Source organism: Octopus bimaculoides, chromosome 2 (assembly GCF_046866305.1).
Source record: "Octopus bimaculoides isolate indiv1 chromosome 2, ASM4686630v1, whole genome shotgun sequence".
NCBI lineage: Eukaryota > Metazoa > Mollusca > Cephalopoda > Octopoda > Octopodidae > Octopus > Octopus bimaculoides.
The window spans coordinates 62,761,890-62,774,359 of NC_142929.1; the positions used below are offsets into that span (position 1 = coordinate 62,761,890).

Consider the following 12,470-nt stretch of genomic DNA (forward strand, 5'->3'; position numbering starts at 1 on the left):
CTCCATTTCGTGCAGCTGTGGTAGGTTATACAAAGGCGAAACATTCCGCCCCTCAAAATAAGGGTAGAGGAACATCGCAAAGCTGTGACACGAGGAGATATTGATAAATCGGGTATAGCTGATCATGTATGGAAAAGCGGATCGCACCTGTGGGATGAAGTTAAAATAATGAACAGAGAACACCACTGGAAAATACGAAAGCTAAAAGAAACAGTACATATGCTAGGACACAACAACCTTTTTAGCAGACCGAGTGCAGATATGGATAGCATATGGGAACCGGTATTAGGGAAGGCTTGGAAAATATTAGATTTATAAGCCCTAAAATTCACTCCGCAATTGTCTACGGGCAATAATAATAATAATAATAATAATAATAATAATAACAACAACAGCAACAACAACAACAAGAACATCGAAAAATACCTTAGGAATGAGAACCGAGGTTCGAAATTTCCCCAAGACACCTGATGAAGGTTGGAGGGTATATCAGTGGAAACGTTGTGTTAACAACAAGCAAGAATAGGACAAATATCTGTCAAATGTAAATAATGTAAATATTGTAAATAATGTACATAATTCCTCATCTCTTAAATATAGAACTGACGTCCATACTTGTTGCAAAGTGTCCAATGGACGAGCCTGGCTATATCGCCGTGGCGTCTCTTATATTCCTTCTGGGCTAGTGACGTACATTGGCGTACATGCCAGCCAATTATTATTATTATTATTATTTTTTCTCCCACTAACCCTCTATAGAACGCTAGAGTGGAGCTACTACCGATCGCACTGCCCGCCTGACTGAGGGCGGTGAAAGCTTGGCGGCACTCGAGGTGCCAAGCGCCCTTTCTCGGTCTACGTTTGATCCAGGATTGCAGCTCTGTTAAAGAAACGAGCTGCGGAAAATCGCGTCTGACGAAAGGCGACCACACCTGTTCACCGTCCACGAAACGCTTGAGATGTCGTAGCCTGAGCGCATGTTTGCGCATCAGCAACCACGGCATGCCAAGGCCTCCGTTCAGCGGCTGTTGACAGCAGATGAAGCGCCTGACCAGTGGTACCTGACCCTTCCACAAAAAGTTGAAGAGCAAGCGTACTATCTTGGTTAACCAGCGGTCGGGACAAGGGACGACGGTCAAACGGTAACAGATGACGGATGCGATGTACGCATTCGCTACCTCCGCTCGACCTTTCAAGGAGAGCTTCCTCTCAGCCCATTTCTGGGTGAGGTTGGCCACCCTGTTCGTCACTTCTTCCCAGTTTTTCTCCAACTGGAGGTCCAGACCGAACCAGACCCCGAGCAGTTTAACGGGTCCGTCTGTCCAGTGCCCTACGACGCTGTTGGACGGCATGGACTTGCCCCTCCAGGTGCCTAGTTGCAAGCCCATTGACTTTTCCGCGTTAATTTTCGCACCTGTCACCGCTTCATACTCGTTTAGTGTCTCGCCAATCAGGTCAATATGCCTGTGGCTCGACACCATCACGGTAACGTCGTCGGCATAGGCAGACACGCTCCTTCCACATCCCAGATCACGCGGGACGCCCCTCAAAGCCTCCAACTTCCGCAGTAATGACTCGAGAGTCAATACATACAGAAGGGAGGAGAGAGGACACCCTTGGCGAACCGAACGCGAGATGTTGAACGGTTCCGATAGATGGCCGTTCACCCGTATGACCGAGCAGATGCCGCTGTATAAAGCAGCTATCCACCCGCGGAAGACCGGACCGAAACCAGCTGCCTTGAAAACAGCTGCCAGGTATCGATGGTCGACCCTATCAAAGGCTTTAGACTGATCTAAATTGATCAAAGCCCCACCCGCGCCAGCTTCGTTACCCACTCTCTCTATGATGTAGCGCATGAGATGGAGGTTGTCGTGGGTAGACCTGGTCGGCACGGCGCATGTTCTCGGGGAAACTCTAGGCGTCGAGGATAATCAGCTAAGCAGTCTGTTCAGGAGAACTTTCGGGCCGGGGCCCATGGATAATTTCCAAAGGTCCCTCGCCTGGCAGTGCTACCGAGGTGCGCTACCTGTTCGAGATAAACTCTACCGATATGGAAGTGCCGTCAACCGGGCCTGCCCGAGGTGCGCTCAGGACGACGAAACCGTTCTGCACACACTCGTCCAGTGCCCGAGCATTGCTGACTTGTGGGTCTATATCGAACAGCTACTGTCACGTGTAGGGCGGATCCGGCTATCAGCTGGATCCATCGTGAGAATTGACCCGCCGACCTCCTTTAACCAGAAGGGCAAGGCAATTTTCCTATGCCTAGTGGCTGTAGCGAAAGAGGTGATATGGTGGACCCGTTTGAAAGGGCTAAAGACAGACACTTTCCTCTTTGGCCAAGGCCTCATCAACTTTTTCAAGTTCCACTTGAAAAGGAAGATGAGAGTAGAGAGGGAAGTGCTGTCTCATAGCAAATTCGTTGAAAGATGGGTGACTGTTGGAAAAATGGCCAGTATAAACGGACCAATTCTGAGAATACACCTGTAGGAAAAAAAAAAAGGTAATGTAAAAGGAGAAAGGGCTCTATACCCCTTTCTTATTTTTTCTGACCAGGCTCCCGTGGTTTTATGGGTTTTTCCACGTGTAACCTTTCCTTTTTCGAAGCGCCTCCCCCTTTGGGAGTTCTACTTATTCATTTATCTATTTATTTATCTATTTATTTATCTATTTATTTATTATATCTTTCTCCGTTTTCTTCCTCTGTTTAGACGAACTTTCCTACCTTTTCGGACAAAACCTTTTGTAACCTTCGTCCTGTCTTTGTCCTTACATGTTTTTAATTGATATTAGCCCTTGTGGCCAATAAAACGAATTAATTATTATTATTATTATTACTATTATCATTATTATTATTGTGAGACAGCAATGCGTTCCATCAATAACACTGAGGTACAAATTTATGATAGGGGTACACCAAGCACATGCATCATAACCATATGCATGCGACATGGTGATCTCATATCAAGATAAACAACATATGACCTCCAGTTAGAATTTTCTTCAGGTCGAGTGGCCCATCCCGCACGGAAGGTCCCTGAATAAGGGTTGTTTAAGGAAGATGAACGAAACATCCATGCTTCCAGAGGTGAATTATTCAGGACCCCCAAAATCACTCCCAATACAATACTATGATACCCCCCCCCCCACTACTCTTGCTCGTGATCAGCCATTAAGGGAGATGCGCAACTGGTTAAGGTCAAATCAACGACAAGCAAATCTATGGTATTAAGCAGAATATTTGTTCAAGCCCATCTTTTATAGCAGGGCATCTGTCTGTCTGTCTGTCCCCACTCCCCTCTCTCTCTCTATCTCCCTCTCTCTATCTCCCTCTCTCTCTCTCTCTCTCTATATATATATATATGTTTGTGTGTGTTTGTGTGTATATATATATATATATACACTCACGATATTCTTATAGTTTCTGTCAGTTAAAATTAATCACAAGATGTTGGTCGGCCGCTGGCTATTGTATTCAGTGCCACTATTAGGCACCTTGCCGCGCACTGAGATTGAACCTAAAGCTACGTCTTTGCAATGCTAATCTCTGAACCAGCATTTTAACCAGCGAAATTTTTAACCAGCAAAACGACAGCTATGGCTGGTCCAGATATTTACAGCAGAGCGAACTCTGCTAAAGACATATAAGGGCCAACTTGCGTAGGTGTGTTAAACTGGATATATAGAACCATGTTTTGGGTCTACAGGCATATTTACATTTTCCCATTAAAGTATGTAAGCAGAAGAATAAATACTGTACTACATGACAAAGCGCATTTTTTTTTTCTGACAAGAGGAAGTGAGGCTCTTATTAGACTTGAACTAAATAAACTATTAAATTTACCGGGTATTTTGAGAAAAGCCCACATCTGATCGAAATAAACACACACGCGCGCGCACACGTATGTGTGTAAATATGCACATATTGTATGTGAACACAAACGCATACACGTACACACATTCGTACAAACACAGGCCTCCTACCGCCAAACGTCTAAATATTTGAGATTGAGTCATTTTCTCTTTGCGATGATTTTGTGTACACACTACTGTAGCTTATTACAAGATTTCAGCCTGGAAAGACAAACTTGTCAGCAGTGTCATTCACACGTTCACCGCGTCGACATAGTCATGGTGATGTAAATGTCGTTGATGAGAATTGCGGAGGTGGTGGCTTATGTGTGTGTATGTGTGTGAAGGGGAAGGGTAGAGGCGGTGTTTGGCGTTTCGATTGCGGTTGTGTTACTGTTTAACCGGAGGCCAGCCTTAACCGAGTAACCAAATTGATGTGGGGTCAAATGTGCTCTGGTAGTGACCATTCTCTCATCTAAACAATGGTTCTCAACTAGAGTCCATATGACCCTTTGGGTTGATTAAACATTTTGTTGTTAAAAATTTTGGGTAAATTCTAAAATACACAAAATATTTTAACTTCTTAATGCAATTTCTAAAACTATTGAGTTATAAAAATATAATAATTTTTTTAAGCATCGAAGGCTATGGGGTCCGCTAGAGTAAAATGGGGATCAAAAAGGGTCCACAGGTAAAAAATGGTTAGGAACCACTGATGTACACCGTGTATATATATATATATATATATATATATATATATATATATATATATATATGTATGTCATTATTCAGTTTATTTCAAAATTTCTTGTCAATAGAGAAAGAACCGATTTCTAACCTAGATCCAAGGTCCCTTCATTGGAATTTCAACATCAACAACAGGGTATTTTTGTATGTATGTATGTATGTATGTATGTATGTATGTATGTGCAGATTTGTATGTTTTATGTATGTATTCTCATGCATATAGTTACATATCTAGACATGATCATATATATTTAAATGATAAACTGGTAAGTTTTAAAGATTTTTACAGTTCTAGTGATGGATTGGATCTGTAGTCTTCGAATTAGCTTTCTCCTTTCTGGTTTTGAGAAGCCTAATTTCTCAAGATTGGTATTTAGGCAGTGTGTTACATATCCCAGGGCTCCAATAATTACAAGTATAAACCTTAACTTGTAACCTGGAAAGAGTAACTGACGATTACTCAATAGTTCAGCATAGGTGTTCTCTTTTTCACTGCTCTTTAGCTTTATGTTAACATCCACTGGGCAGCTAATTTCCACAACTGTGTACAGTTTCTCTTCTCTATCCCAAATCATTATACCAGGTCTATTGTGCTTACATTATACTGAGGTCTTCACTGGTACATTCCACCAGTATTCCTTTTCCTTATGAGTGGCTGTGGCTTCTACCATATTGTGGGTTTTTATTTATTTGTCTTCGGGATTATCTTTCCGACGGATTTCATTATAGTGTGTCCTAGCTACAACGTCATGTTTCATCGGTAGATAATACCGTGATGACATTTTCGGACGACTGTTTACGATATGGGTGATATTTTCAGTGTGAACTCCACAAAGACTGCATCAGTTGTCACATTTTACGGCTTCTCCCGCATCTCTATCCCTTTTGTACATCAGGTACTTGGTTGATATTCTTTGTTCTTGGAATGCAAACACATACCATTCAAAGTGGGAGGTATTAATCCGGCTATTGGTCCATGATAGACTGCTTTGATGATAGATGTTACTATAAAAACATACACTTACTCGTCTATATCAATTCGGAAATGCTGTTTCTCTTATGCGATGTTCGATGTCGCCTGATCGAGCATGTATGGTTTTTTTCAGCATTTTCAAATTTATAATCTAGAATTTTCTGAAGAAGGAAATGAATTTTATACCATTCTAATCCCGAAAAGCGTACATGATTAACTAAGGCTGGTTGGTTTCGTTATTTTTTCTTCTTTTTTGCCTATGTGAATTACGAGTATTGCTATCTGTGGAGACATATCGTAGTAGAAGAATTAGTATTTTAACTGCTGTTTCTAAATTTCGGTCTGTGGTGAAGAAACTTTTGCTGATCCTTTAATTATGTTTATAATTATAGAAAAAACTTTTTGTATAAGTTTTTACCGATAATGGTTTTTTATCCATACCGAACTAAATGGTAAAAGCGACCAATACAATAAGCATTACTAGGCTTTAAAATAATCCAGGGGTCGATTTGTTAGACTAAAACCTTCCAGCATTGCCGCAGTCATATGACTGAAACAAGTAAAAAAAAAATAAAAGAATATACATCCATCTACACATACACATCTCTGTGTTTGTACGATTTTCCTTTGCTATCATTGTGTGCTACTCTATATAAAACTAAGTCCCTTGGCGACTGGAGACAAGATTATGCAGTTGTGCTTATGATGGATACTGAGCCAGAAGCATGTTCTTTTCCTTAATAGCATGTCAACTTTGATTATCTCCCCTTCCTGTGTAGACCTGTCATCGTCGTTTGGTGGTTATGATACACTTGCAGAGGAGACGATAGTTTTGATAACGAAGAATTTATATTGTATAGTATTCAATATACCTGTATTTGTGTATGTTGTTCAAAACATGCCGCTGGCCATCCTGAGTTATTTTTCTTAGATCACTTTAATTTACTTGAAATCCCACAGGCGTGACACAGAGTAGCAAAAGACTGACTAGACTTAAATATATGTATGCATGTATGTATGTATATATGTATGTATGTATGTATGTATGTATGTGTGTGTGTATGTATTTATGTATGTATGTTTATGTGTATGTATGTATTATGTATGTATCTATGTGTGTATGTATATGTGTATGTATGGATAGATGTGTGTGCATGTATATGTGTGTGCGTGTGTGTGTGCGTGTATGTATGTGTGTATTTATGTATGTATGAAGGCATGCATATATACATACACAAACACACGCACACATATACGCATATACACATATAGAGAGGACCACATTGGACTACATTCGTTGAATGTGTTTAATTTTAAGACTGCAGAGTGCGATTTGAAATTTGGCTACTCTTTTCGCAGATCGAGCAATCACATTGAGGCTTCCCTCGTTGCTGTTGTTATAGCTGGTTTAAATCTTGGTGGATATGCACAAGTAACTATAAGGTTGGTTTCAAATTTTGGCACAAGGCCAGCAAATTTATCGAAAGGGGTAATTTGAATTAAGAACGTAAAGGTGGACGAAATGGCGCTAAGTATTTTGTCCGGCGTGCTAACAGTTGTGCCAGCTCACCGCTTTAAGGAAATGTTAATACTGGTTTCAAATTTTGGCTCCAGGCCAGCACTTTCGGGAGAGGACCCAAGTCGATTTGATCGACCACAGTGCTCAACTGGTACTTATTTTATTTTATATGAAAGGCAAAGCTGACCCCGGAGGGATTTGAACTCAGAACGGAAAAACGAACGAAATGCCGCTAAGCATTTTGTCCAGCGTGCTAACGTTTCTGCCGACTCACCAGAAATATTGACTGTAAGAGAAAAGAACAAAGAAATATTGATTGTAACAGAAAAAGTGGCGAGCTGGCAGAATTGTTAGCACGCCGGGAAAAATGCTTAGCGGCATTTCGCCCGTCTTTGCGTTCTGAGTTCAAATTCTACCGGTCGACTTTGCTTTCATCCTTTTGGAGTCAATGAAATAAGTACCAGTTCAGGACTAGGGATCGGTGTCATCAACTTACCCCTCCTTCAAACTCGCTGGCCTTGTGCCAAAAAATCTGAAGCCATTCTTGAGAGTGACTTTGGCGCTATTGAAGTTGGTGGTGATATTGAAAGTATTGGTTATCGTCATCGTTGCAGCAGCAGCAGCAGCAGCAGCAGCAGTAGTAGTAGTAGTAGTAGTAGTAGTAGTAGTAGTAGTAGTAGTAGTAGTAGCAGCAGCAGTAGTAGTAGTGATTGTAGTGGAGAGATGCTGAAAATGGTCTCAATGGTCTTGAAAGACGTGTTGGCTGTTGGTGTTGAAAGCAATATCTATAGCAGTGGCGGTGTTGGTAGTGGTGAAAGCACTAGTGGTAAAAGTAGCGATAGCTGAAGTGGTAGTGATGATATCCTTTGTGGTGGTGGTGGTGGTTTTGCTAATGGTTTCTGACAGTTGTAGTGGTCGTAATGGTTATTGCAGGTCTATCTATCTATCTATCTATCTATCTATCTATCTATCTATCTATCTATCTATCTATCTATCCATCTGTCTATCTGTGTGTGTCTGTGTCTGTGTGTGTACTTATATAAAAGCTGTGATGGTGGTCGTGTTGCGGAGTCGGTGATGGTGATAAGCAGTGTGGTGTTGAGCTGTCCAAGCCAAGCCGTCTGACGAGGCTATCTATGTAATAGCGTAAAGTTAATACAAGAAGAACAAGAGAATGTGAGGCGGGACAGGGCAGAAATCATCTGAGGAGATTCACTGAGTGAATTAAGCTCATTACATTGACAATACTTCTTGAAATCACTAAGAACATAGAGAAGATACGCGATAAATACCTACAGCGATTGAATCAATATATTTCCTTTCGTACCTGAATAAGTTTTACGGTAATGGCGGTGTGCTGGTGGTGGTGGTGGTGGTAGTGATGATGGTGGAGGCGTTAGTGATGGTGGAGGCGATAGTGGTGGTGGTAAAGGCGATGCACTGGTGGTAGTGGTGGTGGTGGTGATATTGACGATGATGATGGCGATGGTGGTAGTAATGGTAGTAGTGGTGATGGTGATGGTGTTGGTGGAAGCGATGGTGGTGGTGATGGTTTTGATGGTATTAGTGAATGTGGCGGTTACAGTGGTAGTGATGGATTGGGTAGTGGTGGTGGTGGTAATGTTTAGAAATTAGGGTAGTAGTAGAGAAGATTACTGTTTGATGGTGGTGGTGGCGGTGGCAGTGTAGTGTTTGACGGTTGGGTTAATGCACAGGGGTTGTAGTGGTGATGACGTTGATGATGATGATGATGATGATGATGGCGGAGGTGGTATTTCCACCACCACCACCACCACCGCCGCCGCCGCCGCCGCCGCTGCTACTACTACTACTACTACTACTACTACTACTACTACTACTACTACTACTACTACTACTAACGGTGGAACGGTGATGAGAGTGGTGCAAGCAATGATGGTGGTGGTGGTGGTGGTGGTGGTGGTGGCTTTTGCAGTAATTTGTGTTGATCGTGGCCGTAGTAGCGGTTTAGTTGTGATATTGTTGTGGTGGTTGTGTTGCTAGTGATGGTAATGGTAGTAATCATGTTGCTGTTGTTGTTCGTAGTTGTAGCAATATGGCGGTGGCTTTTGGTATTGTTGCTTGTGGCACTGGTAGTGGCGATGGAGAGGAATGTTGGTTGTCGGGTCGGGTTTTGGTGCAAATAGAAACATAAAAGAATCAGACGTTTTATGGTGAATTAGCAATTCTATCGTCAAACTGATAAAGATGTTGATTATAATCATGCTTATAATGATAATCGGGTTTGATAATCATAACTATGGTGATGGTGATGATGACGATGATGATGATGATAATGATGATGATGGTGGTGGTGGTGGTGGCGGCGGCGGTGGTGGTGGTTGTGATGGCGGTGGTTGCGATAATGACTGTGGTGAAGGTAATGTTTAGATATTTTGTGTTTTGTAGTAAGTGCAAGCAAGTCCAGGATGCTAATCTCCAGGAGATTAGTCTGTGTACCGGTGAGCTATAATAATACTTGATAATGAAAATGAAAGTAAGGGATGCTAGACAAGCTGAACTTCTTAAATCTGATCTTTCATGGTCGGCACGTTTTTGAATTTGCTACCATTAGTTTGTTGATCCTATAGCAAGGTCGGGCTGTTAGTCACCAAACTTTGTTTTCCGCAGCTAAGTGTCTTGGTGATATAGTTCCGCATCTTTCTGATATGTAGTTGTATTTCAATGCTTCAGAATATCGTCTAAAGTACTGAGAGAAGCGAATAAAGGCGGCAGTGCTAAAACAACGTACGTGCAAACAACCATTTTTACTTGAAATGAAATGAAGGAACATCTGTACAGAATTTTCTGCAAGTACGTTTTTAGTATATGTAACAAAATATTTTGTATGCAAGCATTATTAGTTGTATTACACGCCGGACAAAATGGTTAGCAGCATTTCGTCCGTCCTTATCTCATGAGTTCAAATTCCGCCGAGATCGACTTTGTCTTTCATCGTTTTGTGGTCGACGACTAAGTACTAGTCGAATACTGGGGTCGATGTAAACGGTTAGCCCCTTCCTCCTAAATTTCAGGCCCTGTGCCTGTTATCGAAAGAACCATGAGTCGTATTACATTCTGTTTTAAGCAATGTTCTAGCTTTAATAGAATGAGATAGTTAAACTCTACTTACAGAATCTGTCACTAAACTTGAGGGTTAGATTCTGTTTTTTATCCTTTTCTCGTAATCCGGTGATGGCCAGATCGTAAGGCTGCGGATATAAGGTTTTGAATTGCTTTGCAGTGAAAGTAGATGAGACAATCTGAGCTCTGTAATTTTATCACTGTAAAAGTGAAAGTACAAGATACTTGAGGTAATTTAGTTGAAGCGTTTGCAATATTCTGATGTGAGCACAGTTTTCTGTTCTTAAACTGTGGCTTAATTAGTGCTCTGTAATGATAGAAGGTGCTAGTTTTTTGTTCCAGCTTATTTAGTGGTGATGCAGTGTCTTGGCTTTTACAGTAGTTATATTGTGCATTGTAGTGATATAAAATACTAGACTTTTGTTTCTTATTTTTTACTGCCCACAAGGGGCTAAACATAGAGTGGACAAACAAGGGCAGACAAAGGGGTTAAGTCGATTACATCGACTCCAGTGTGTAACTGGTATTTATTTAATCGACCCCGAAAGGATGAAAGGCCAAGTCGACCTCGGCGGAATTTGAATTCAGAACGTAGCGGCAGACGAAATGCCGCTAAGCATTTCGCCCGGCATGCTAATGTTTCTGCCAGCTCACCGCCTAGACTTTTGTTTCTGCTTATGTAGTACTTTGAGGTGAGAGCGAAAACAATTTTGTCTATAACCCGGAGTTATGTAGTGCTTTGGTGAAATATCGTCTCGGCTTCTATTTTAATTCCATTCACATCTAAGATACATTATAAGAATAAAAACTGATCCCAGTATTTCTATAGTACTCTATTTTATTGGCCTCAGAGGGATGAAATTTAAAGCTGACTGCGCCTGGATTTGAATTAAGAACGTAAAGGATCGTAGTAAATATTATAATTTGAGTTACATAGTGTTTTAAAATAAAGGAAATGTAAAGTACTCATGTTTTTAATTACTTTTAGCATGTGTATTTCTTAACGAAGTGAGAACAGTGGACGTTGGTTTAACTCAAACATGTATGATAGATGCTGTTTTGGGAATCCACGACCGAGCAGACATGATGAAAAGTATTCCGATTGTTATCATCCAATATTTTACATTTTAAACAAATATTGTATGATGTGATTTGAAGAAAATCTGTGTATTTCCTGCAGGTCAAGCAATCATGTAGAGGCATCTTCATTGTATCACAAATTAGCTTTCTTAGTGTAAAATAGAGGGTAAAAAAGAACTGCGATAAGTAGCAACTAGAAGTTTTACCCAGACACATAGCGAAAGGCCTGGATTGACCATTCTCTTCTTTCACTGGACTCCTGATTTCTTACATTAGCAATGGGCAACGCATCTTATAATATAGAGAAACGATCTGACAGCAGCACAGGATGACGATTATTTCCTCAATGACCCTTGTACTCAGAACATAGAAACAGCAGTAAATGTTGCTATTATATACATTATAAATAATATTTATCAAATTCATACCGTTGGCTCGTTTGAATTACACCTTTTAGCTGAATTTATTGTTTAGATTATGCAAATTATACTACCTAACCCTTATTTGTAACTCTTTTACTAGATATAAGTCTTTATCAACAGATCATGAAGATGTGCTGACTATACTATGCTAATGGGATCTAACAGGGCGAAAAATATCCACACTTATTCCTTAGCTGCAAGCTAAGGTCAAACTTTTATTCTTCCAATATGTTTATTTAAGAGAGTAATTCTTAATTCCTTGAGATTATCTTCCCCTTTTCTTTGCTAGTCACTAACAATTGTTGATAAGTTGTGTGTTTTTTCTCTCTCGAACTTAAAAAGAAATTTTAAATAATCAAGAATTTTTTGCTCACAGCATTCAATACATCACCTCTTAACTTTCAAAAAAACGCAGAATATTTAGTTCGTTGTTCTTTAAATTGTGAAAATAGTAACAATATCTTTACATTGATATAATGCCAAAAATTGTTCACATTGGCTTTATCTCGTATTCGAGAATTTAGTTTCTTTGCCGAACACATCCTTTATGGTGATGGCGTTGATGACTAAATAGACCAATTCTTGCATAGAAAAGTCGATGTCACTGACTGCATGGTAATGTTGGTGGCAGACGAGGTTGATTTTGTCAAGCCTTTCTTTCCTGCCGTTTGATTTCTTCCTTTTCCCTTCTGGTTGCTTCGAAGATTTTGTTTCCGATGGTGATGGAACACTGCCACTTGGCACCGTCTCGAACTGCTTACAACTGTGAAAA

At 40.6% G+C, this 12,470-nt stretch overlaps 1 protein-coding gene and 1 long non-coding RNA gene across 3 annotated transcripts in view; one reads left to right on the top strand and one right to left on the bottom strand.

The window, feature by feature from the left end:
• Positions 1–7,107, top strand: part of LOC128251063 (uncharacterized) — a 63,187-nt gene extending 56,080 nt beyond the window's left edge. Inside the window, exon 4 of the long non-coding RNA XR_016239238.1 lies at positions 6,935–7,107. This is a non-coding gene — a long non-coding RNA (uncharacterized LOC128251063). The remainder of the gene's footprint in view (positions 1–6,934) is intronic.
• Positions 7,108–11,016: 3,909 nt separating this feature from the next.
• LOC128251052 (uncharacterized) overlaps positions 11,017–12,470 on the bottom strand; it is an 83,713-nt gene continuing 82,259 nt past the window's right edge. Inside the window, exon 4 of one of the 2 annotated variants that reach the window (XR_016239241.1) lies at positions 11,017–12,461. Coding sequence is in view for 1 of the 2 variants with exons in the window: in XM_052977365.1 (XP_052833325.1) it covers positions 12,200–12,461 (262 nt within the window). In the remaining variant the exon portion in view is untranslated. The remainder of the gene's footprint in view (positions 12,462–12,470) is intronic. The other variant, XM_052977365.1, reaches the window with a different exon arrangement.